The 26,860-nt window shown below is 44.1% G+C and overlaps 1 protein-coding gene across 1 annotated transcript; it reads left to right on the forward strand.

Annotated features, from left to right (window-relative positions):
- Positions 1 to 1,663: 1,663 nt before the first annotated feature.
- Positions 1,664 to 25,847, forward strand: CNOT1 (CCR4-NOT transcription complex subunit 1). Its single transcript, XM_075282218.1, has 49 exons — positions 1,664 to 1,802; positions 7,941 to 8,197; positions 8,485 to 8,592; positions 8,711 to 8,809; positions 8,896 to 8,964; positions 9,119 to 9,173; positions 9,414 to 9,617; positions 11,094 to 11,262; positions 11,769 to 11,895; positions 12,530 to 12,640; positions 12,755 to 12,925; positions 13,022 to 13,149; positions 13,228 to 13,468; positions 13,887 to 14,006; positions 14,097 to 14,219; positions 14,294 to 14,445; positions 14,524 to 14,674; positions 14,772 to 14,973; positions 15,072 to 15,185; positions 15,273 to 15,397; positions 15,536 to 15,822; positions 17,457 to 17,535; positions 17,684 to 17,923; positions 18,001 to 18,141; positions 18,476 to 18,655; positions 18,733 to 18,849; positions 18,930 to 19,040; positions 19,122 to 19,199; positions 19,291 to 19,543; positions 19,616 to 19,746; positions 19,839 to 20,135; positions 20,213 to 20,353; positions 20,661 to 20,765; positions 20,885 to 21,004; positions 21,088 to 21,282; positions 21,370 to 21,512; positions 21,589 to 21,697; positions 21,782 to 21,951; positions 22,195 to 22,426; positions 22,512 to 22,760; positions 22,839 to 23,002; positions 23,073 to 23,190; positions 23,270 to 23,371; positions 23,450 to 23,623; positions 23,784 to 23,933; positions 24,227 to 24,407; positions 24,504 to 24,636; positions 24,720 to 24,854; positions 25,078 to 25,847. Exons 2-49 carry the CDS (start codon positions 8,096 to 8,098, stop codon positions 25,154 to 25,156), a joined length of 7,185 nt encoding a protein of 2,394 aa, XP_075138319.1. The 5' UTR covers positions 1,664 to 1,802; positions 7,941 to 8,095; the 3' UTR covers positions 25,157 to 25,847.
- Positions 25,848 to 26,860: the final 1,013 nt, after the last annotated feature.

Raw genomic sequence — 26,860 nt, forward strand, 5'->3', positions numbered from 1 at the left:
TATTTTAAGACTTTTGGGTCTGAGGAGATTATAGGCGTGTCCTGATTGATTGATTAATTAATTAATGATTATTTGTTTGCTAATCTGTCTCTTCTAATTGTACCTAGGGGGATAATATCCCAGTGGTGTACTCCCTAAGTAAATGCAAATTTTAGTAGGCAAATTTTGGCATTATATGGGCCAGTTCACACGGAGTTAACGTGCTCGCATTCTGGCACGTATACACGTGTCAGAATGTGAGCGCTCAAAACAGATCACATTCATGTCAATGGGTCGTTACGGGCGTATAACGCACGTAATGTTTACCCGCGTTATATGCCAGTAACGACCCATTGAAATGAGTGTGATCTGTTTTGAGCGCTCACATTCTGACACGTGTATATGTGCCAGAATGCGAGCGTGTTAACTGGCCCTATCACTTAACTGCGACTTGCTTAATAATATGGAATCCTGTCTAACTATAGGAGGTGTGGACTAAGTAAGGACTAGTTCACACAGAGTTTTTTGGCAGCAAATTTTGATGCGGAATCCACCTCAAAACGGCTCCCATTGACTTTCACTGGAAGCCACTTGCATTTTTTTCCCGCTAGCTAGTAGTGGAAAAAATAAGCGTCATGCCCTATCTTGCCGCGGCTGATTCAGCTGCGGCGTCTGCAGCCCGAGACACGCTCCTGTTTAGGCCTATTCATTCAGGCCTAATCAGGAGTGGTATATCGCGACAGAATGCCAATGCTACATCAGTATCCAGTCGCAGCTAGCCGCGCATTATTGATCACAAGGCGGAAAAGGTTTCCGCAATCTTTTCCTCCGTGTGAACATACCCTTAGTATTCACTGAATATGAAGAGGAGGGTCAGTCTGTCAAGTGCCCTCTATACACAGGTGTTTAGTCAGTCATGTGTAGACTGTATATGGGGGTTGCTCAGACAGTGAAATGTATGCAGCATATGTTTTGTTTAGTCGCGTTTCCAATGTCTAGGGTACACAGTTATGTGTACAGTGCATATGGAGGGGTATATCAGTAAGTTCCAGTACACTCACTGTATATGGGGCTGTATAAGGGGTGAGCATTTCGTAAATACAAATAATGGGGGATTTCAATAAGGTGCGCACTGGTGTAGCACTCCGCTCATATTGGTCAAATCTAAAGATCACGTGTGTGAATTGCCACCTATAGCAGCTTCTTCGGGCCAGGGTATTGTCTCCAGCCAGAGCAACAGACTGAACCATATTCTTGGGTCGGAAAAAGCATAAAGAGCCTTGACAATACAGCATAAGATTGACTGGGTAAGAGAGAACCCACAACCAGTGTGCAAAAGAAAGCGTCGGCTCTGGGATTACACACATTTAAAGACACGCTCATTCAGCGGCACTCCTGTCATGTTAGCTGTCATAGTCCGCATGTGATTTCCCCTGCACTGGACAATGGTACAGTCCGGGTGGAAGTTTAGCAGAACTCCATGGAGTTGGCTCGCAGCTAGCCAGTCAGACAGCGTTGCCATAAGGGGCGGAACTGGATTTCCGTTTCCCCCATTGGCCGCTGACATCGGCCTGGCGCGTGTGCGTTCTCGTTCACTGACGTCTATACGTTAGACGTGCCGGGGTCTTGTAGCCGACCGTTGATTGGCTGACGAGTCATAGTTTCCAGGTCGGTGGGCGGAATCTGGGTGAAATAGGAGCAAGGAGGAGGAGGGTGCTGCGGGAGCGAGCGTAGAGCGGCGCCATTTTGTGGAAAACAAACGGATATAACCGGAAAGCGGGAAGGAAAAGGCGAGGCTCGGGTGTTAGTGGAGGTCGCTGGCTGTGAGTTTTCGCTCTGTAATCTGAGTATGACTTTGTGAGGAGAATGATTCGTGAGCTGCCAGAGGGGAGAGTGGGTCGTGAGGCCTGCGTGTGACCGGGTAACCCTGGCTCCTAGGCCTTGGCCTCCTGACTCAGCCTGTCCTCTGTCACGCTCCTTGTCGGTGCCTCTCTTGGTAATGCTGGGACCGTGAGATTGAAGTCGGCCGCGACCTCTTCTTGTACTACGACTGATATGTGGGAGCTTTGGCTTGGTGGAGTCTGTCACTGGTGTGGAGAGTGTGTGGCAGCCGGGTGTGGGCCCTTCTGGGTTAGGGATCCCTGGCATAGAAGTCACTGATACAGTGGGATGGGACCTAAAAGGACATGATGCAAGGAGGGGGGAGCCTGGCACATGCTGGGGCCTATGAGGGATAGTAGCTATAGCATTGGGGCATATAGAGATCCTATGGGGGGATGAGGCCATTAGGGCCTATGTAATGGAGAGGGTTGCAGAGTTCTGGCTCTTGTGTGACTGTTTGGGGCTGGTATTGAGGGATGTCAGGCTTAGCCTATCTGTTTCATATCTTGTGGCTTTTCAGCTGCTCCCTTATAATAAATTGTTGAACTTCTTCCAGTGTGTTCTGTGAATGGTGTTCCTGGGGGTGAAGGCCCTCAGCACCTCATGGCAACCTCTGAGCACCTCAGCTGCTGACATTACAGGAAACGTTACATGTTATGATTCCCCAAAGACACAAAGGTAAGTTCACACGGTTTTTTGCGATTGTAGCTTTGAGGTGGAGTCTTCCTCTAAATATTCATTTGTTATCCTATTCACTTCAGTGGGAGGCAGTAGCAGGCTTTTTTTTTTTTTTTCTCTTTCACCTAGCACCAAGACATGGCCTATCTTCAGACAGATTCTGCCTTACAAATACCTGTTGAAATGGAAAAAAACTCCCATTTATTTCACGTTAGTTTTCATGGTGGAATCTGCCTGACGATAGGTCCAGGCCCTTCTTTTTTTTCCCTTTAGGTGAGGGAAAAACAGCTAGTAGGAAGAATCTGCTACTGAAATGAATGGGAGAGTAGAAAGGTGGTTTTTTTTCATTTAGTTGGACTCCATCTTGAAATCTGCAAAAAATTATGTGAACTTTCAATGATAACATATGCTAGATTTCATGAAATGCAAGTCTTAGTCGGCTTCAGATTGTTAAGGTTCTGTGCCCATGAATTGTCACCAGGAGTAGTTGAATCGCAATGGTAGAACATGTTACTGATCATATGATCCCTGGAGATGTTGGCTCTCACACACTGTGTAGATGTTGATAAACTGGCTATATTCCTTGTCTTATGCAGTGACTTCACATCTGTTGGTCACATGATAGTCCTGTAGTGCCGTTCCATTATAATGAATAGGACTGAAGTGCATCACTATCATGTGACCAACGGATTTGATGTCTCTTTTTGACAAGAAGAGTATGCCGTGTTTCCTAATCCTGCAGATCCCCTGTAATTGTGCATTCTTATCTACTTGGTCAGATGTTCAGAATAACTGCAGACATTATCTAGTCCTCTCTTTGTCTGTTGTGCTGAATGTGATGTGATCCCTGCCCAAAACGGCTAGTATGTATGTGATCCTGACTGTAGCTGTCTGGCATGTTATGTGATTCAGGGTGTGATACTTTTTTGAGTTCTGAAGTGAATTTTCATAGGAGCACCACACAAGTTTGGAGGGGGGTGTTTGGGATATATAGTGTAGAGCATCTGTATCCTTTGGTTATTGGGGTTTGGAAGAGTTGAACTTTCTGGCTGGATTTTTAGGTTGTAAAGATAGGTTTGTCAGACTGGTCCTTGTGTCATCTGTGTACTTTGAGTATTATATCTGGGGTCAGCAGGAAAGTGTCAGTAATTCATATTTGTATGTTTCTGACAGGCTTCATGCATTTAGCTAAATTACCAGAAGAGGAATAAGAAGGCATATCTGCTAAGAGAAAGTATCTGTGCATGTTAAAGGGATTCTATCATTAAACTTATTTTTTTTTTTCTCAATCACACGTAGGAATAGCTTTAAGAAAGGCTATTCTCTTACTTTTAGATGTCTTCTCCACGCCGCCGTTCGTAAGAAATCCCGGTTTTCGTCTGTATGCAAATGAGTTCATAAAATGGCTAGCACACAGTCGGCAAGCGCTTTTGTGTGAATAAGCACTTAGCAAAATGCCCTTTGAAGCCTGGATGTCAGGAGAAGTGTGGCTGTTGTACATGTCAGGCCCGGTTCACATCTGTGTATGGGTTTCTGTCCAGAGAGTCTTCTTGGGGACTCACCGAATGGTAACCTAATCTGCATATTAAAAAAAAAACACAGAAAAAATGCAGTTAACTTAGGAAACCGGCGGACGTCATAGACTACAATGGGGTCTGTGTGCTTTCTGCACGAAAAATGCAGAGAGAATGGATTTCCATCCCATAATCCAAAGACATACTGATAGGGGGAAAAAAATGTAGATTGTGAGCTCTATGTGGGGCTCACAGTCTACATAAAGAAAAATGCAGAGAGAATATTGCTGCTTGCAGGACATTTCCCTCCACATTTTTCATGCAGAGTGGAATGGAATTCCTGAATGCAGATGTGAACTGGGCCTAACTCTGCCAGGGACAAGCCACAAGGCAACCTGTGTGTTCTGTGCACTGCTTCTGGAGCAGCAGATCTGATGACCTTAATACAAACATAACCTTGTCGTGGTAGACTACTGAGAAGGTAGTTCATTGGCCCTATAGGCAGCAAAGGGAAGACCTGTGTGACTACCACTCCATGTAAACCTTTTATCGGTGTGGACCTCCCAGTTAGCTAAACAAATGTCTATTGTGTTCTGATAAGATAAATCTTTAATAGTCCCACAGTGGGGAAATTTCAGTATGTTACAGCAGCAAAGTAATACAGATACAGGATAATACACAGTAATATATTACAGATGTAGACACACATATGCTGAGAAGAGAAGATATACTAGGAGTCCATAGCAGCTAAGGGCTCGTTCACATCTGCGCCTGGTCTCCGTTCTGCTGGTTTCCGTTTCCTGCACAAAGCAGAGGCAGGAGATGGAAACCTGCTGGCATGTTTCAAGCTCATTCATTTGAATAGGTTTGAAAGATGTGCGGCGGTGAGCGTTTTATGCTCTCTACTGCGAAACCGGTTTTTTTAAATCGGACATGGAGTACTCTGGCCGATTTTTTTTTTTTTTTTTTTTGAAAAAAAAAAAAAGGTTTTGAGGCGGAGAGCATAAAGCGCTCACGGACGGACCCGATCTGACAGGTTTCTGTCTTCCGCATGCTAGTGTGAACCTAGCGTAAAGAACAGAGGAAGAAAGAAGGAAGACTTCATAGTCATAATCATTAGTTTTCTGTGCGGAGTGATCTTCGCTTTGTCTGATGTAGATTATACAGCCTGGTCGCGGTTGGAAGGAAGGACTTGCGATAGTGCTCCTTCTTACACTGGGGGTGAAGCAGTTGGTCACTTACAGTGCTGTTAAGTGCCATCAAGGTCTCATCCATAGGGTGGGATTTTGTTCTCCCGCATGGAGCTCACCACGGACAGTACCCTACTGTCACCCACCACCTGTACTGAGTCCAGGAGGCTCCCCAGGACAGAGCTGGCCCTTCTGATCAGCCTGTCAAGTATATTTCTGTCTCTAGTTGATATACTGCTCCCCCAGCAGGTCACACCGAAAAAGATGGCTGAAGCAACAACAGAGTTGAAAAAGGCCCTAAGTGTTCATTAGTGGGACTTGAAGTGTCTCTATGGACTTTGACTTTACCTCACAATAAGTTATCAGTTGAAGGCCAGAGGGGGTCTAATACCTGGAACCCTCTACAGATCTTTTTTTGTGCTTAGCTTCACAGGCCATGCTATGTCACATTCATCAGTAACCTGACCTGTCTCATTCAAGTGAACTGGCTTACCTGCTATACCAAATACATGTATAATGCAGTGCTTAGTATTGTTTGAAGAGACTGTAGCAGTCATCTGAATGCTATTATCGCTTCATACTGCTGACTGGCAGGGAGGCCCAATTGTCATATTTCCACCAGTCTTCAACTGATGACCTATGCTAAGGGTAGGTCCTCAATTAATAAGCCTGGAAAACCCATTCCAGGTAAGGAGTGTTTATGGTGGGCCTTCTTGAGACCCGGTGTAGATAGTAGGGTTCTGAGATTGTAGTTGGGGTGGACTGCATTCTAATAAGTCACTTATAGAGCTGCTCTAAACCTGGTTTCCCTAGTCAGCCAAATATCTGCAGCAGGTGTGTGATGTAGATATCCCCACACCTCCCCCACTTTCACGTCTGCAATTCTTATAAGTGTAGCATGTCTAACATGAACACATGTTGGCATGCTGCACACTTGCTGGCTTGTTGAACAGCTGTTTCAAGTCCACTAAATGCTCTCATGGCAGCGCTGGATATGACCCTATTTCAGCTCAGGGTAGTCTTATTGTAATAGTGTGGTAGGTTTTGTGAGAATTACTTAGAGGACCTGTAAAATCCTTAGACATGTGACTGTAGAAGCCTACCTTAAAAACCCATTGCTTTACATTTACTGACAGCGAGGGAGACGAGGAGAAAGACTGCAGTAATAGTTGAGAATCAATGATTGATATACTGTTAGTTTTGCTTGCCTAAGAATGGGTCCACCTTGAAGGAGTAAGCATAGAAGGCAGGGAGAGAACTGGAGATCATGATATTACACATGGGGTCTCTCAGGTTTGGTGGGATGCTGGGGGGCATTTATAAAGCCTCTTGTGCCCATTTTCATCTAATTCTGGTTGTGCTTATTTTGAAGGCCTTTACTCAAGGTTTGTCCTTCCGGTTTTAAAGTGGTCATGGGTAATCGGTAATAACAGTTCATGATGCATAAATGTCGTTTTTTTTTGTTTGGTTTTTAATTGTTGTGGTTTTCCAGCCCTAGATTTAAAAAAAAAAAAACAAAAAAAAAAACCTTATGACCCATCCACAGGATCTGGGAGGTGCTGTTAGAAAATGGCATGTTCAGCACCACTCGGAGTGACTCTCCAGTTCACAGTAACAGGGCAATCGCACCACTGCTGGATGTTCATTCTGATTTAAAATAAATAAGTCTAAAAAATTTAAATTCTAAAAAAACATCCTATTTGAATGGGCACTAACTGATGTTGGTTTTTTTAGTTTTTTTTTTTGTTTACTGATTTAACACACAAGTTAGTGTTTTGTTTTTTGCTGTTTTTTTTTAAATACCGTTCATTGTTGCTCTGCTTTCTGAGCGTGTACAGAAATAGGCCGGTAATAAGTTACCGTTCGTTAGTCAGAAATATTGGTGGGTTTTGTGTGTGGTTTTTGTTTTATTTATATTTTTTTTTACATGAGACACTTTACATTCATCAGAAATCTATTTATATTCTGTACTCTGCCTTATGTTCGCCAAAATAACAAACTTGTAACAAACTTGATGAAAACAGACAACAGATCAAATCCCTTTGAAATTAATGGTATTTGTAACTGATTTTTGATTGTTAGCCTATTAACACTTTGACAGATGATAACGGACACTAAACGTTGTGTGAAAGCACCGCTAAGGGGCATTTCACACCTGCACTTGTTCTCCAGTTTGCGCATTCCACCTAGTTTCCGTTTTCAGCCCTGGCAAAACTGGACAGGGGACGGAAACCCGGCGGTCAGATTTAAAAGCCATTCACTTGTCTGCGCGGAAACTTTTTTTTTTTTTTTTATATAAATATTGTTGGACACAAAGTCCTGCATGTCCAGTTTCACTGGTGCTGAAGATAGAAACCCGGCGGAATGCACAAACTGAAGAATGAGTGCAGGTGTGAAAGCCCCCTTAACCCGTGTATGGATAATCGGTATGAAAATTTTATTTAGGACTGGAAAACCCCTTTTAAAATGAGTAAAAGCACCCCAGTACATGGGCAGTGTAACAAAATGCTAATATTTATTTATTTTTATTTTTTTTTTAAGCACTAGATTTACAGTTGGCACTTGGAACTACCCCTCAGGAAAAAGTGTGTGTGTGGGGGGGGGAAATAACTTTCTGCCCTGCCCATGTTCTTTTATTTCACATGCACATATTATTTTTTTTTTTTTTTAATATTATAAATGTTTTTGTTTTTTGTAGGTGCCATGTTTCTGACCAGTAGAACAGGCTGAGGATCCTGTTCACACAGCTCAGAAATTGGCTCATTTAAAGAAATTAACCTGTTTGCGGAGACTAGAGGGGAATAATGGTGATTTTGCGCCGGGCTCGGCCGCCTGCTTCCGCCCCAACCAGCAATGAATCTTGACTCGCTTTCGCTGGCCTTGTCTCAAATCAGCTACCTGGTGGACAACCTAACAAAGAAGAATTACCGTGCCAGTCAGCTGGAAATACAACATGTGAGTAATTTCTGTTGTGTTCAATATTCTAGCTGGCAGAGACTAGAATGACCCAGTTCTAAAAAACAAAACAAAAAAAAAACTGGCCATACACACTAGCTATTTGTATGATCAATATCATCCTTAGCATTTACAAAATCCCTTGATCAGGGGTTTGTTTAGGTGTTAAAAACAGAATGGTGAGGGGAAGTACAGCGAGTTGTGTTGAGCTTTTTCTGTGGGTTTTTTTTTTTTTTGGTCACATAACTGCTAGTATTCTGATCGGCCATGTTTTCTGCTTTATTTAGATTGTGAATCGGCACGGCCCGGAGGCAGACAGGCACTTGTTACGCTGTCTATTCTCTCATGTGGATTTCAGTGGCGATGGTAAAAGTAGTGGCAAAGATTTTCATCAGGTATGTGGTGTAGAAAACGTCAATGAGCATGTGGTTACACCTTATTTATGTGGTGCACCTTATGTAACAAACTTTGATATCAGCTTGACCTGGTGACTCTGTTTCTGTTTACCTTTAGACACAGTTTCTGATCCAAGAGTGCGCTTCACTGATAACCAAACCGAATTTTATCTCCACTCTTGCGTACGCCATTGACAATCCTTTGCACTATCAGAAGGTAAGTGTTTGATGTGCTGAGTCTACAGGGAAAGACTGGCTGTCAAGAAGTACCTGTGGTTCTTATGCCCTTTTCTTGTATTTTAGAGCCTAAAGCCGTCTCCACATCTCTTTACCCAGCTGAGTAAGGTTCTGAAGCTTAGCAAAGTCCAGGAGGTAAGTGAACCTTCTCAGATTGTGGTGATAGGTATTTTTATTATGGTACATTAACTGCTATTAGTGGAGTCTTTCCTTCTGCGCAGTTGGGGCCATGTTTGAGGTGTGTCAAGAATTGAGGCCAGATCATGGTTAATACCTGTTCACTTTTTAGGTCATCTTTGGTTTGGCTCTTCTCAACTCCTCCAGCTCTGATCTGCAGGGTTTTGGTAAGTTTCTTTCTTTCCCTTGCAACAACTGTTACACGTGGGATAATACTATAGTATAGTATAGTGTGTGTGTGTGTGTGTGTGTGTGTAATATGCAATCCCCTCACATCCCCACATGCTCCATAACTCTTCAGTGCTCATTTTGCTCCTGATGTTGATGTAAGATTACTACTTGTGCCATTATGCAATCTCTCCTCTGCATATAGAGATCACCCAGGTTTGCTTTTTGTTTGTTTTTAGCTGCACAGTTTGTGAAGCAGAAGCTCCCTGATCTCCTACGCTCTTACGTAGACGTGGACGTTAGTGGAAGCCAAGAAGGTGGATTCCAAGACATTGCCATAGAGGTCCTGCACCTCCTCCTCTCCAATCTCCTTTTCGGCCAGAAGGGTGCCTTCGGGGTCGGACAGGAGCAGATTGTAGCTTTCCTCAAGACCCTCCGCAGAGGTATGTTATGAGCAGCTTTACTGTAGTGGGCCATCTGTTGGTTTCTCTGGTCACATGTTTAATTGGTCCATTCTGCCCAGATCTAGAAAAACTGTTAAGAGATGCCTTAAAGTTCTTGTGACTAGGGGAAATCTACAATCCTTTTTAAAGTTCAGGCAGTAGGCAGGATCCCTTTTTATGTGTAATCAAAGATTATTAAAGGGTTTTTGAATAACAATTAGAAAGGAGAAAAAAAAAATATAAGTAACACAATATAAACGGTACGCAGTCCTTGCCAATTTGAGGGGGGGGGGGGGGGGTTAGGCCAAGGGATGACCCACCCAGTGTTTTAGGGCATGATACAATGACAAGTGTGAGGGCCTAGGTATATGAGATTATAAATCTAACTTCAGATAGGCATAAGAAACAGACAAGAAAAACGCACAGGGGAGACAAAGACCAGGAAGACTCGTACGGGAGAGAAGGGGAACGGGTAAAGCGACTATAAACCTCAAAGGAGGAAGGGAAAAACAGGTGAGTACCTCCAATTCAGGAGAAGAGGAAAACTTTGACGGTTCCTGAACCACCACCTAGGGCTGCCAGAGCGTTGAATTTGCAGGCATCTGGGGAATCCTCTGCAACCAGGACCTCCTTTCTTGAGGAAAGACGAGGGGGCAGAGAGAATTTCCGCAGAAAGGATGTGAGTTGGCCATACTGAAGCTAAGACAAATGAAGGTCTGGATGAGATGCACACAATTGAACTAGCAGAGGAAGAGTTGGCTCCCCCGGTGACTTGTCAAAGCTGGACATCGTCGCTCCTGCACCAACAAAGGAATCTGTCCACAGAGCAACCCGGGGGAAACATGGGATTACCAAAGAAGGGACCAGGGACTCAAGCCACCCTCCTGCTGGAGCACACCAGATCCCAGGTTTTAAGAAAATGCACGTAGTGGAAAGAGTGCCTGGCGGTTTTCAGATGGATGTGAAACAGAATCCCCGATAACGAGGAAAGGAGGGATTGAGAGCAGATCGGGCTCAGCTGAGACCAATTGCTTGTTGTCCTCGCAGTAGCGCTAATCAAAAAGACAGAGCAAAATATAATATGGAGCGCTAATATAATCTAGCATCCGATAGGCCCACACCCCCTTCTCCGTTCCTGCGGCAGGTTAATGTCTGGTATTTGTCTGCTTCGTGCTGTGCCCCACACAAATCTCCCGAACAAGGGTGCTGGATCACTTAAAGTTTTTGCATATAGGCTGTTCAGTCAGTTTTTACAAGGAAAGCCTGTGCCTAATATCTGAAGCTTATCTAATTGCATGGAACATGTTTTAATACTTGAGTAAAATCATTGAATGTAAAATTATTGCTTTATGAATGCACAGAGTCCCATGAACTGAGTGCTTGTATGGCTTTTGCGAATGTAAGTGTGAGGGGTGTTTTGTCTTGGTCCCCCCCCCCCCCCCCTTTCTCTAAAATTTTCACTTTTCTTTGTTTCAGATTTTCCCCAGGAACGCTGTCCAGTGGTGCTTGCACCACTACTCTACCCTGAAAAACGGGACATCCTGATGGACCGGATTCTTTCTGATTCTGGGGGGATCACCAAAACCATGATGGACAGTTCCCTGGCAGACTTCATGCAGGAAGTGGGCTACAGCTTCTGTGCCAGGTTAGTATTAGAGGAGCATGGTTGATAATGCAAATTTTGAGTTCTGTGTGAACAGCACTGTCAATGTGGGGAATAAGTGCAGGACTTGAATCTGACCAAGGAGCCTGGAGTCTCTATGATGTATGTTTGTTCCTACTATCTAAAATATACTAATGGGGAATTTGGGGAACTCCAAATCCAGGCCTCCATTGGTTAATACATTTGATTTCCATTTTTTTTTTTTTTTGTGATTTCTGTTAACACATTCAATGTTGTCCAGAACAAAGTATTCAATGAGAATTTCGTTCATTCAGATCTAGGGATGTGTTAGGAGTGTTCCCTTTTATTTATTTATTTATTTTTGAGCAGTGTATAAACGCCTATAACAAAGAACCTCTAAATTGTATAGCATATTGCATAGTAGGTGTTTTTATGATATTAGTATTGCCCTTTAGGGTTTTCATATGCCCTTTCACTGTGTGAGGAGTACTATATATTTTATTTCTTTATCTTTATTATATATAAAGCGTGGAGGAATGCCGCAACATTATTGTTCAGTTTGGTGTCCGAGAAGTAACTGCTGTGCAGGTTGCTCGGGTGCTAGGAATGATGGCCCGGACGCATTCAGGATTGACAGACGGTATCTCCTTACAGGTGAGTGTCTATAGATTTCCCTGCACAAGGAGAGGCTTATGTTTTAAATTACTTTTCTTTCAGCATTACTGAACTTTGCCTCCTTGAGGTATAAAATTGTGCCTGGATCTGTGTCTCGTTGTTCTTTGTGGCACTTCTAGAAATGGAGTACCGATCTATCAACTGAAAGAAGTACGGGCTCTAAGTCGGTGTACAGGTGGCCAATATGAACTTTGAGGGGCTGTATGTTGTAGTCAAGTGCATGTCAATTTTATTACAGGGCTCATACTAGCGTGTACCACTCCAGGATGCAGCTCCAGAGGGGGAGCTACTGAACCTGTGCTCTGGGTTCTGTCTCTCCCCAAGTTAGCTAAGCGCAGTTTATAGTGGATGCTGTATAGTGATTCTGCAGTCCCTGCCTCCATACACTGACTCATCAGAGCCTGAATGCCAAAGAGCCTAGGATTGAAATGGGGATTTAATTCTGCAACTGAAAAGGAAGAAAGACCAGAGCCAGTTTCAGGCACAATGTTATACCACATGGCGGTAGATAAGTAATGCAATCTGTTATAATCTTGACTCAAATGGTGAAAACAAAAAGTACTTTAAAGGTTTAGGCTTTGAGTGTCAACTCTGACATGTCTGTATTTTGCAGTCTATTTCATCTCCTGGTAGTGGAATTTGGAGTGATGGTAAAGATAAAAACGACGGTACGCAGGCCCACACCTGGAATGTAGAGGTCTTCATAGATGTTGTGAAAGAACTAGTAAGTGATCAGAGAGGCACGATTAAGAAAGGATTCCCTGTGCTATTGCACTAGGGTCTCTAGCCATTAAACATTTGTGAAGAGTACTTGATTGTCTTTTGTTTCTTCCCGCAGAATCCAAGCTTGAACTTCAAAGATGTCATATATGAGCTTGATAATCCTATGTTCCTTATCCGAGACAGCAAAGGCCTTCAGACTGTGGTGTATGGCATCCAGAGGGGCCTTGGTATGGATGTGTTCCCTGTTGATCTGATATACAGGGCTTGGAAGCATGCAGAGGGACAGGTAAGTAAGTACTTTTATGTTGGGTGCATCTCAGCCTTATTGGATGTTTTAACCTTGGCCTTTTTTTTTTTTTTTTTTTTTTTTTTTTTTTTTTAGCTCTCTTTCATACAGTATTCCCTGATGAATCCAGATATTTTTTGTTTTGCGGATTTTCCCTGTCATGCTGTGGCCACTGATATATTAAAGGCCCCCCCTGAGGATGATAATCGTGAGATTGCAACATGGTGAGGTTGCTTTTATTTATGCTTATCAACTTTTTACTCTGGTTTTACAGCCTGTATGACTTTAAGTTCCTCTTTCAGGAAAAGTCTGGAGCTAATAGAGTCCCTGCTTCGGCTGGCTGAGGTGGGACTGTATGAGCAAGTCAAGCAGCTTTTCAGCTATCCTATCAAACACTGTCCTGATATGCTGGTGCTTGCGCTACTCCAGATAAACCCCTCATGGAACACCCTGCGCCATGAGCTTATCTCCACACTGATGCCAATATTTCTTGGTAACCATCCCAACTCTGCCATCATTTTGCACTATGCATGGCATGGTCAGGTGAGTGTTCTGCATTCGACTTTGGCGTAGGTGTACACAGTATCTTCTTGTCACCCTCATTTCGGGGGGGGGGGGGGGGGGGGGCACAATATGAAGTGTCAAGGCTTGAATATCAGCTCCAGTAATACACCTGTAGCACAGGGCATAGGTTTGAAGTGCAGCTTGTACAATTTGAGTCTGTACAATAGAAAACATTTTCCTCCTAGCTTACTTCAAGCAGTCTTAACTTTGTAGTGTGTAAATGCACCCTGTCGGGTGGAAGCAAAACTATATTTCTTCTTTTTGTCTTAGGAGTTGCTAAAGATCTGTTGGGTGTTAGTTTTAAACTTTTGGAAAGCAAAATGCACCTCAAGAGCTGTGTGTTGGTGTCTGTGTGTTATTGCTAGTGTAAACTAAGAAATCTCTCCCTCTCATCCAGGGCCAGTCTCCCTCAATCCGGCAGCTGATCATGCATGCCATGGCAGAGTGGTATATGCGTGGTGAACAGTATGATCAGGCTAGGCTTTCTCGTATACTTGATGTGGCCCAAGACTTAAAAGTGAGTGATCTGGTTAATATTCTGAACCTTTATCATACTAGGTGCAGAATGAGTTGTCCAGTAAAGTGGTGGTATTGTTCTTTTGTGTAGGCCTTGTCGATGCTGCTGAATGCTACTCCATTTGCCTTTGTTATTGACCTTGCTGCACTCGCCTCCCGACGGGAATACCTCAAACTGGATAAATGGCTGACTGACAAAATTCGAGAACATGGGGTAATTCTTTCTTCCTTAACTGTTTTTCTACTGTTTTTCTTGAGATGGGGCTTAATCTTTCTCTTTCCTTTTAGGAGCCGTTTGTCCAGGCCTGCATGACTTTCCTCAAACGACGCTGTCCTTCCATACTTGGTGGCATTGCTCCAGAGAAAGACCAACCGAAGAGTGCCCAACTTCCACCAGAAACTCTGGCAACCATGCTGGCATGTCTCCAAGCCTGTGCTGGGTAGGTTCATACATATATAGTTGTTAGTATGTATGATGATGCACTTTGTGCTTTGGCTGTAAATCTGTTCTCATACAGGAGTGTGTCTCAGGAACTGTCGGAAACCATTCTTACCATGGTTGCTAACTGTAGTAATGTGGTGAACAAGGCTCGTCAGCCACCTCCAGGGGTGATGCCAAAAGGTCGTCCACCCAGCACCAGCAGTTTGGATGCAATTTCTCCGGTACAGGTAACCTGTCTTCTGTTATCTGAATTCTGTAGTAACTTCTCTACTACCTTGTGGTTATTCATAAACTTGTACTTGTGTGTTGGGTTTCTTAATTTAGATTGATCCACTTGCTGCCATGGCCTCTCTCAGCATTGGTGGTTCTGCTGCTCCTCACACACAGAACTTGCCTGCTTTTCCCCCCAACTTGGGCTCTGCCTTCAGCACACCGCAGTCACCAGCAAAGGCGTTTCCACCACTGACTACTCCAAACCAATCCACAGCGTTCAGTGGCCTTGGTGGTCTCTCTTCACAGTTACCAGGTACTGCCCTACAATCCTCTTATTTTTCAGACTAAGTTGGGATGTGTCTTGCATTATTGTATTTTGATTTCTAATGGTCTCTTGTGGGCCTGGCACAGGCAGTCTTTCTGGAATGGGTACAGGAGGTTTAGGGCTTCCTGCTGTGAATAACGACCCATTTGGACAAAGAAAACTCAGCACTTCTGGACTCAATCAGCCGACATTCCAGCAGAGTAAGTTGAAAGATTCTGATCCTTTTCAGTGTTGAGTATGCTGCTGGGTAGTAAGTGGCTTAACGCACATCCTTCTGTCTCCTGCAGCTGATCTGTCTCAGGTGTGGCCAGAGGCTAACCAGCACTTTACTAAAGAGATTGATGATGAGGCAAATAGCTATTTTCAACGGATATATAACCAGCCCCCTCACCCGACCATGTCTGTGGATGAGGTAGGTCTCAGCCAATTTTAGACCTTTTCTTCCATGTTAGACTGACAAACTTTGTCTATACAATATAGTGTGTTTTGCTTTTCAAAGTCCTTTACCCCTGTATTCCATCCTTGCTGATCCTTATGTCATCTTTTTCAGGTGCTGGAAATGCTGCAGAGGTTCAAAGATTCCAATATCAAACGGGAGCGGGAAGTCTTTAATTGCATGCTCAGAAACCTGTTTGAGGAATATCGCTTCTTCCCCCAGTACCCAGACAAGGAACTTCATATAACTGCCTGCTTATTTGGTGGCATCATTGAAAAGGGACTTGTAACTTACATGGCTCTGGGCCTGGCTCTACGCTATGTACTAGAGGCTCTCCGTAAACCTTACGGATCCAAAATGTACTTCTTTGGCATTGCTGCACTAGATAGGTTTAAAAACAGGCAAGTCATTGATGTGTTAACTGTTATGCTGTGGTGGCTAGGGCATTATACAAACTACTGCAGATACCCTTATATCAGAGTCTAACTATCCTACCCATCGGTCACCAAATTACAGATTAATTCTAATCTCTGTACTGTGTAAATGTAAGTACTAGTACTTGCTACTAGTGTAAATGTAAGTACTACTAGTACAATGTGGTGCTAGATCCTAAATCTGGTATATTTTTAGCTGTCTATTCCCCTTAGTTTTTAACCTTTTTAGTTGATGTAAAGTTCTGGCTTAAACTGAGCCAAAATTGTGGCGCATTTCAGCAATATTCTATTTTCCTACTAAGCTTTGCCCACTTGACAAACAAATTAGTGGTGCCATGTTTTGTGCATGTTACTATAGTCTAGGTGGAACTACAGTAGTAAGTCTGCCCCATGAAAGGACCAGTTGTCGTCTAAATTGTTTTGGTGGGAAAGGTGGGAAAACCCTGTGAAATCAGAAGATTGCAAGTTAGTCTTCTAGGGGGACTAAAAACAGTTAATCTGTCTTTATGAAAAGAAACCATTAAGTCATAATACAATCACTCATACTAAAACATTTAGCTAAAAAAATCAGGTATTGAGCATTGCGGTGTCTATAATACTCAAGTTATAAAACTGGTTTGGCCATTTAACAGGACCTTTGACCTTCTCCACTAATTCTAATTCTTAGCATCCACTGCGCTCCATGATTCCACTGCAGTTGGCATCTTTCTCTCTAGCCTCCACCAATCCCAAGCGACAAGTGCAATTAGTTCTTTTGCCTGATGTGCTATTTAAAAAGGACTCTCATGCCCTTATAGATGTGTGGTCTAGGAACGCCCAGTAAAAGTCTTTGGAAAAGTACTGCCGGGGAGGGCATTCCTCACAGCTAGCAAGGATGCTATCCTGTAAGGCCTGCCCTTCTGACAGTCGGGAGATTGTGGTACCAAAATTAAATGACCCCAATATATCTAGCAGTGGAAATAGAAGAAAAATTGAGTGGGCACTCACCAGAGCTTTATTTTCATACACTGTTTTGCACAGGGCGTGCTTTTTCAAGCCTCACTGATGCTTAGCACACAGACTTTCTAGCGGTATACAATACCACACAACTATGAGGACGTTAAATGTTCTTTTTAAGCTCTGTAATGCCAGAAGGGGTAGTGTCGGGCAGGTGGGAGAGATTCAGAACTCCAATCCGAGGCAGCCAGTGTCAGAGCTTGCTCACACCCTTTGCCTGACAACGCCCTTCTGGCAGTACAGAGCCTAAATGGCATATCGGGCACCAAAAATACCAGCATTGATTTCTTGGGAACTGTGGGGGCTAGAGAACCCCAGCTGCAGAATTGGAGGAGCAGCAGCTATTTGATAAGTCTTAAAGAGGACCTCTAAAAACTTTTAATGTGGATTGTGAGTCCTCTATGCGGCTCACAATCTTCATTTTTCCCTATCAGTATGTCTTTGGAGTATGCAAACACTGAGAGAACATACAAACTCATTACAAATGTTGTTCCTGGCAGGATTTGAACCCAGGACTCCAGCGCTGCAGTGCTAGCCGCTGAGCCACCGTGTTGCCCCAAGTATGAGTTTCTAATTTATGTATGAATCTTTATTTCCCTCCGCAGATTAAAAGATTATCCTCAGTATTGCCAGCACTTGGCTTCAATCAGTCACTTTATCCAGTTCCCTCATCACCTACAGGAGGTAAGTGTAGTAACTACTGTGGGGCCAAACTCACATGTTGTTAATCTCTAACTACAGCAAGCACAGTTGATAAAACTGGCAAATGCTGTGGAACAAGCACTATTTAACTGGCACCGTTGGTGTATTTTGGTGTTTACCTTTTGTTCAGTACATAGAGTATGGCCAGCAGTCTCGCGACCCTCCAGTCAAGATGCAGGGTTCTATTACCACCCCTGGAAGCATTGCACTTTCTCAAGCCCAGGCACAAGCTCAGGCCCAGGTCCCAGCCAAAGCTCCTCTTCCTGGTCCCGTGAGCACAAATGCAGTCACCACCTCTACAGCTACAACTTCAGCAAAAACAATCACAATAACCAGACCTACTGGGGTCAGCTTTAAAAAGGATGTTCCGGTAAGACTTCAGTGGTTTGTTTAACTTAATGTCTGACACATTACTCTGAAATGGCTAACATGCTGCTTTTAATTCAGCCGTCCATCAACACTACCAACATAGACACTCTGCTTGTGGCCACCGACCAAACAGAGAGAATTGTGGAACCTCCAGAAAATGTGCAAGAGAAGATAGCCTTCATCTTTAATAACTTATCCCAGTCTAATATGGCACAGAAGGTGAGTGCTTGGATGCAATTGTTTACTATGTTCTTTGTGTGATTGCTCTCATCTCCGTGCCTTGCTTATCTGTAACGGGCTGGACCTATTGGCACCAATATCACATCTCTTTTGCTGCCTAAAAAGGTTTGTAGAGGAAGCCCATTATAAGAAAGATCTCAATATAAAGTCAGGAGTCTTTCTTCTGAGATGGCGGGCAGGCATGAATAAAGCTTAGACTTCCATTGGGTGGGGATTACCATTTGTGGCATTCCTGTATATGAACAGGTGCTAGGGTGCCTCTGTATTAGGCAGGGGATTGTTGTTACTAAATGTTTACCCAATTATGTGACAGGTGGAAGAACTGAAGGAGACGGTGAAAGATGAATTCATGCCATGGGTGTCTCAGTATTTGGTGATGAAGAGAGTCAGCATTGAACTTAATTTCCACAGCTTGTATTCCAACTTCCTGGATGCATTAAAAAATCTTGAGTTCAACAAAATGGTTTTGGCAGAGACTTACCGGAATATCAAGGTAAGAAATGATCATCTACTCGCCTCTTCATTATAAGTCCAGTCTTCACATCAGTGCTTTCCTGTGTCCTCCTCCAGGTGCTCCTGACATCTGACAAAGCTGCTGCCAACTTCTCTGACCGATCGCTGCTGAAGAACTTGGGCCACTGGCTGGGGATGATAACACTGGCAAAGAACAAACCCATCCTGCACACAGTTAGTAGAAGAATACCTATATGCTCAGTATGGGCCTTGTTTTCCATCATCTCACAGTTTGTTCCCTCCCCTCTCCCTAGGACCTGGATGTGAAGTCCTTGTTACTGGAAGCCTATGTGAAAGGACAACAGGAGCTTCTCTATGTTGTCCCTTTTGTTGCCAAAGTATTGGAGTCCAGTGTCAGGAGTGTGGTGAGTGACATATCCTGGGTTTGATGCTGCATTTATTGGACATGTATAACTTTCAAGCTCATTACAAATTTTTGCTTACAGGTTTTTCGGCCCCCGAATCCATGGACTATGGCGATTATGAATGTATTGGCAGAGCTTCACCAAGAACATGACTTAAAGGTGAGTTGCACTAGGATGGTGTGTCTTGACTCTTGTACTAGAGGATTGTTGGGTGTTTGCACAGGTTACACAAGGTCTTCTTCTTCTTCAGCTGAATCTCAAGTTTGAGATTGAAGTTCTATGTAAAAATCTGGCCATAGACATAAATGACTTGAAGCCTGGCAACCTTTTGAAGGACAAGGATCGTCTTAAGTCATTGGATGAGCAACTTTCTGCCCCCAAGAAAGATGTGAAACAGCCGGAGGAGCTGCCACCGATTACAAACGCCAATGAGTATGCCATCCGCACAGCTGGGAAACTCTGGGCATCTGTTGAAAAGCAGGAGTCTGATGCAGTCTTTACAGGTATGAATTGTCTGCTACTCTAGTCAGTTTCTTATCCTGCACAGATTTAAAAAAAACGTATTTGTTTTGCAGCTACTGCCACTGCGCCACCACCCAGTGCTACATGCACGGCCACTGCACCTCCTCAGCCACAGTACAGCTATCATGACATTCATGTCTATTCACTTGCTGGACTGGCTCCCCATATCACACTTAATCCCACGGTAAGTGCACTGTGCCACAACCTTGGCTTTCCCCTTACATTTTAACTGTCATGATTGACACTTTTTTTTTTTTTTTTCTTCCCTTCCCCCAGATACCACTCTTCCAGGCACATCCACAGCTTAAGCAGTGTGTACGCCAGGCTATAGAGCGTGCAGTGCAGGAGCTTGTTCATCCTGTGGTTGATAGATCCATCAAAATAGCAATGACTACCTGTGAACAGATTGTGCGTAAGGATTTTGCTTTAGATTCTGAAGAATCTCGGATGAGGGTGGCTGCGCATCACATGATGCGCAATCTTACTGCTGGTATGGCCATGATCACTTGTCGAGAGCCTCTGCTCATGAGCATCGCATCCAACTTGAAGAACAGTTTTGCCACAGCTATGCGGGTATGTTTCTGGTTTGTGGTTTTGATGTGATTCGGAGTGTTTATTAATTCACTAATGACTGAAAGTGTTTTCTGCAGGCAGCATCCCCTCAGCAGCGTGAGATGATGGAACAGGCGGCTGCTCAGCTTGCTCAGGATAACTGTGAACTGGCCTGCTGCTTTATTCAGAAGACTGCAGTGGAGAAGGCTGGGCCGGAAATGGACAAACGGCTTGCAACGGTAGATTTCCTTTTGGTCTCAATGTTAAATTTGAATCTTGTTTAGTGTGAAATGGTTGGAGGGAAGAGGTGTGATATATTAGGAGTGCAAATATCCTTCTCTTGATGCTTCATAGGTGTGAAAATAATGTACCACTAGTGCAGTTATTCTTTCCACTGGTTTTCATGCACCCAGAATTCACACTCCATGGACAGAATGTCATAGTTAGTAGTACAGTGTTAAGAGGATCTATAAGCAAATGCAAAATGTTCATATTGACTTATTCCTTGCAGGATTGTTATATTGCTAATTGTGCCTTTCTACACAGGAGTTTGAATTAAGGAAACATGCCCGACAGGAAGGCCGGCGCTACTGTGATCCTGTTGTGCTGACTTACCAAGCTGAACGTATGCCAGAACAAATCCGACTGAAGGTAACTTCTGTCTGCAGCTTCTCCATCACAGCCAAACCATAAAACTAGCAGGAGGGACTATCTTAGATGGTTCTGCACAATTTCTTCTGCAGACTATTGACCTTACCATTTCCATGCAGGTTGGAGGTGTGGATCCTAAACAGCTGGCTGTTTATGAGGAGTTTGCACGTAATGTTCCTGGCTTCCTACCGACCAATGATTTGACCCAGCCCACGGGATTCTTGGCACAGCCCATGAAGGTAATGGCAGCACTGACCTGGCGTTCTGTGCCTGTGGACATAGATTGCATTTTGCTTTAGTGTTTAAATGTTTTTCTTTACAGCAACAAGCCTGGGCTACCGATGATGTTGCTCAAATTTATGATAAGTGCATAACTGAACTGGAACAACATCTGCATGCAATTCCTCCTGCTCTGGCTATGAACCCCCAGGCTCAGGCTCTGCGCAGTTTACTGGAAGCTGTGGCCCTTGCTAGAAACTCTAGAGATGCCATTGCAGCTTTAGGGCTGCTGCAGAAGGTAAGAATTGCAACTGCAGCCTTCTAATTGAAGTCATGCCGCCTCCTCAACTGAGCAGTAAATCCACATCCTTATTTTTCTGCACAGGCTGTAGAGGGGCTCTTGGATGCCACAAGTGGTGCAGATGCTGACCTCCTCCTTAGATATCGGGAATGTCATCTCCTTGTGCTAAAGGCTCTTCAGGATGGTCGGGCCTATGGTTCACCGTGGTGCAATAAACAAATCACTAGGTAAGCATAATATGTTTAAGTGAATGTCTCCTAGGGAAGATTTGTTACATCTTTCTTAAGCCTATTTGTGTGACAGGTGTCTCATTGAGTGCCGGGATGAATACAAATATAATGTGGAGGCTGTGGAGCTTCTGATCCGAAATCATCTTGTGAACATGCAGCAGTATGATGTCCATTTGGCACAGGTAGCTAGCTACTGCAGGAGATTTTCTGTTTTGGTTCACTGACTTGTTAATTTTATCCTGATTAAACTCATTGTCTCTGTCCAGTCTATGGAGAACGGCCTAAATTACATGGCTGTAGCCTTTGCCATGCAACTGGTGAAGATCTTGTTGGTGGATGAGCGCAGTGTCAGCCATGTTACTGAAGCAGAGTTTTTCCACACCATAGAAACACTAATGCGCATCAATGCCCACTCAAGAGGCAATGCTCCTGAAGGGTGAGTGCAGGCTCTGAGGCCAGGGATTATTATTTATTTTTTGCACCATTTTTTAAGCCTGTGTTCTGTCTAGGATGGAGGTTACGCTGTGGTGCAATAGGAAATGTCCCCTCTTACTAAACATCTGTGCTTTTCATGAGCAGTATGTGCTATGAGGGGCTGTACAGTATCTGCTATATACATGATTGTACTTGTTCTTTAGACTAATGTCCAGGTAGTTACGTATCTACCGTTTTGTCTCAGGCTTCCCCAGCTCATGGATGTTTTGCGCTCTAATTTTGAAGCCATGATTGAGCGGGCCCAGGGTGGACCCAACTTCATGATGCATTCTGGCATTTCTCAAGCTTCAGAGTATGATGATCCTCCAGGCCTACGAGAGAAAGCGGAATATCTGCTCAGAGAGTGGGTGAACCTGTACCATTCTGCAGCTGCCGGGCGGGACAGCACAAAGGCCTTCTCTGCGTTTGTTGGACAGGTGAGTGAGCACGTTGATGTACCCACATGGTCTGGGCAGTGATTGGAGTGAACTGGCTTAATGACTGTGAGTTTTCTCCTGTCAGATGCATCAGCAAGGGATCCTCAAGACTGATGACCTGATCACTCGGTTCTTCCGACTGTGCACAGAGATGTGTGTTGAAATCAGTTACAGAGCTCAGGCTGAACAGCAGCACAACCCTGCAGCTAACCCCACAATGATCCGTGCAAAATGCTATCATAATCTGGACGCCTTTGTAAGACTGATCGCTCTTCTGGTCAAGCATTCTGGAGAGGCCACCAATACAGTGACTAAGATCAATCTTCTTAATAAAGTGAGTGTATGTGTGTGTCTGCTGTGTGGGGATTGGGATCTGCTGACCCTGTTCTGACCCCTCTTGTGTTGCCTGCAGGTCCTGGGGATTGTGGTAGGGGTTCTGCTCCAGGACCATGAGGTGAGGCAGAGTGAATTCCAGCAACTGCCATATCATCGAATCTTCATTATGTTGCTGCTTGAGTTGAATGCTCCGGAGCATGTGCTCGAGACCATCAACTTTCAGACTCTCACAGCTTTTTGGTAAGTCTCTGCCTGCCTAGATGCCGCTTATGATGTAAAGCCCTGTCCTAATCTCTTCCTGTATTTCTAGCAATACCTTCCACATCCTTCGGCCTACTAAAGCTGCAGGCTTCGTCTATGCCTGGCTGGAGTTGATCTCCCATCGAATCTTCATTGCACGAATGTTGGCACACACACCGCAGCAAAAGGTTTGTCTGAGCTTTTTGAATTTACCAGAGTCCTCAGTATCTTCCTGTACCATACATAGTCTAATATTTTTACCTGTAGGGATGGCCCATGTATGCCCAACTGCTGATCGACCTCTTTAAGTATCTTGCTCCGTTCCTAAGAAATGTTGAACTCTCCAAACCTATGCAAATTCTCTACAAGGTTAGTGGTCATAAAGAATATATTGCAGCTGTCTGTGTATAAAGGATAGGCTCATGTGTGGATTCTTACTGATTTTAGGGCACACTGAGGGTGCTTCTTGTGCTGTTGCATGATTTCCCTGAGTTCCTCTGTGACTATCACTATGGCTTCTGTGATGTTATCCCACCCAACTGCATCCAGCTGAGGAACCTGATTCTGAGTGCCTTCCCACGCAACATGAGGCTTCCAGACCCCTTTACTCCTAACCTCAAGGTACCTATGGTGATGTTTTACCAATCTGGTCATGTATAAATGAGTATCCTAACTGGTGTTACAGAGCAGGTGCTGTCACAAGTGTTTTCTGCAGCTATGAGAAGCCTATAGTTTAGCAGCCAGTTGCATCACCCACTTAACAGCAGCTTTCCATCTACAGGTTGACATGCTGAGCGAGATTAACATTGCTCCCAGAATTCTCACAAACTTCACTGGAGTGATGCCCCCACAGTTCAAGAAGGACTTGGACTCTTATCTGAAGACACGCTCTCCTGTCACCTTCCTGTCTGAGCTCCGCAGCAACTTACAGGTAAGCTTCTTTAGAAAGCTTGTTTAGATTCAGCGATGGAGAACCCTGTTTTAAGGGCGAGTCCCCACATTGTGGAAACATGGCGCTTTTTTTTTTCGGTCAAAGCCAAGACTGGCTACAAAAGGAATGAGAGATATAGAAGTTCTTATACTACTTCCTTCTGCTCAATCCACTCCTGGCTTTGGGTCAAAAACGCAGCAAAATCTGCAACAACAAAAAACACTGCAGTTCCGCAATGTGGCACCTTAGCCTAAACTAGTTTTCTCCCCCCCCCCCCCCCCCTTTCATTGCAGGTCTCTAATGAGCCTGGAAACCGCTACAGCATCCAGCTGATCAATGCACTGGTCCTTTATGTGGGCACTCAGGCGATCGCTCACATTCACAATAAGGGCAGCACGCCCTCCATGAGCACCATCACACACTCTGCCCACATGGACATCTTCCAAAACCTGGCTGTGGACCTGGATACTGAAGGTGAGATCCTGGGTTCTGTGCTCACGTAGTTGTACAACTTCACAGTCGTATAAAGAAAAAAAATTAATTTTTTTTTTTTTACTTTTGTCTCTGCAGGTCGCTACCTCTTCCTTAATGCCATTGCCAACCAGCTGCGTTACCCCAATAGTCACACGCACTATTTCAGCTGCACTATGCTGTACCTCTTTGCTGAGGCCAACACCGAGGCCATACAGGAGCAGATCACCCGGTGAGCACCTGCCTGTGAGAGGAACACTAACTCACACACCCAGGACTTAGGAGTAGCTGCTAACCTACAATTGTATCTTTTAGGGTCCTGCTGGAGCGACTCATTGTGAACAGACCTCATCCCTGGGGACTACTAATCACCTTTATTGAGCTTATTAAAAACCCTGCCTTCAAGTTCTGGAACCATGACTTTGTGCACTGTGCCCCAGAGATTGAGAAGTAAGTGCCCCGTCTGGTGATCATGGATGACTCTGTGGCTGTCTCTCATGCTCTGCATTCCTGTCCACAACTTGAGCAGTGGTGGTGCCCCTGGCTGGAGGCCTCTGTTAATCTTTTGTGGAGTTGGTGTTTTATTCTCATCCACTGCCACCCTCCTCCAATGTGTATTTATAGCCTGGACTTGATATAAATAGACCCATGACTCCTCTCCTCTTCTCAACAGGCTATTCCAATCGGTGGCGCAGTGTTGTATGGGGCAGAAGCAAGCTCAGCAGGTGATGGAGGGTACAGGTGCCAGCTAGGTGGCCACATCACCTTCATGGACTGAACAGATGACCACACAAGTCTGCAATGTGAAGAATCCTTTTATTTTCCGCCCGACACTTGAGCTGAGAGTCTGACTTCTCTTCCCAGTCACAAAAGTCCAGCGCTGACATCTGGGGGAGTTTTATTATATTTTTTTTTTTTTTCCCCCACCTTTTTTCTTTTGGCCAAACAAAGGATGTTGTGAATAGAATTTTTCTTTTCTTTTTCTTGATTCATGTTGTAAATACTGATCTGAGAACACAAAGCCTTTGAGTCTGGATTTGTCTGTCTGCTGGGGGTCGGATGGTAACTCTTCCATTCTGGTGCATTGTTTGACAGAAGATAGACTGACCATGGCAGAGGGACAGGAGCACTTGTGGAGCTGGTGGTGGGGTAGGGCTCGCTGTGGTACGGCGCTGGACACCAGACACTGACGCTTGTAAAGAGAGAAGCGACACTATTTTCTGAGACATGGGGTTTGGTTTGTATTTTGGGGTGAGCCACTCACCCTATCCTAATAGCCAGGCTGCAGTTTGTACAGAGCCCCTTGTTCCTGGACCAATACAGGCCATTTTGTAGAATTTTGAATGTTTTGTAAATGTATTGGTCCTGTGTTGTATTTTGTAGCTTTCAGTTCTCACTTGTATGTATGGATTCTGTAGTTACACATTAAAGTCATGACCTGCAGCTCTGATGTTTTGTCTCTCACCAGCATTTTCAGAATCTCCCTTTCCTCTGGATCTGCAGCTCATGCTTTACTCTTGTCACCACCTCCATTTCATACATTCCCCCTTAGGGTTTGTAATTGATTCATTTCCCCTTTTGAGATGGTTTTTGTGTTTGGTGGTAAAAAGTGTCTAAAATATTAAGTCTTCACTGAAATGTCACATCATAAACTCCACTGTGGATGAGCCTCATAAGGGTGCATTCACACGGCAGAAAATGGCGCTGAATTTGGTGTGGAATCCACATCAGATTCGGCGCTGGAAAAAAAAAAAAAAGCCTCCCATTGACTTCAATGGGTTCCTTTTGGCAGAAAAAGGAAACCATTGAAGTCAATGGGAGATTTATTTATTTTCTAGCGCTGAATCTGATGCGGATTCCACGCCATTTTCCATGTGATTGCACCTGTTATTCCTAGGACTCCTGACTTAAAACGGTTTTCTTGTGAACAAAAAACTTAAGTTGTAGATAATTAAAAGTGAAGTGTGTATGTATATATATGTATATATATATATATATGTATATATATATATATAATTTTATTTTTTTTACAAATTTATAACATAAAATCCCCCCCACTTTTTCTTGCTGGGTGGCCAATGGATATCACCTTTAAATGTCTGAACTTTCTGTTGTCTGGAACAAGCCATGATTTCCTTATTTCTGGCTGTGTACTCCTTCTAGAAATCCTGAAGGACAATGGAGAACTTTTTTTTTTTTTTTTCTGACTGCTGCTGATGTGAAACTAGCCTTAAGGCCGGGGCCCCATGGACCGGAAATGCCACGATTTGCCTGCAGCGGAGACGCTGCGGGGAAAATCGTGGCATTGTACAGTGCCGGCAAAGTGGAAGGGATTCATGCGAATCCCATCTCCCACTTTGCAGAAAAGATTGCAGCGCAGACACACTGCGATTTTGCAAAGCCGTTGCGGTTTTGCAAATCACAGCATGTTAATTATATCCATGGAAACGCCATCG

This window comes from Leptodactylus fuscus, chromosome 7 (assembly GCF_031893055.1).
Source record: "Leptodactylus fuscus isolate aLepFus1 chromosome 7, aLepFus1.hap2, whole genome shotgun sequence".
In the NCBI taxonomy this organism is placed as follows: Eukaryota; Metazoa; Chordata; class Amphibia; order Anura; family Leptodactylidae; genus Leptodactylus; species Leptodactylus fuscus.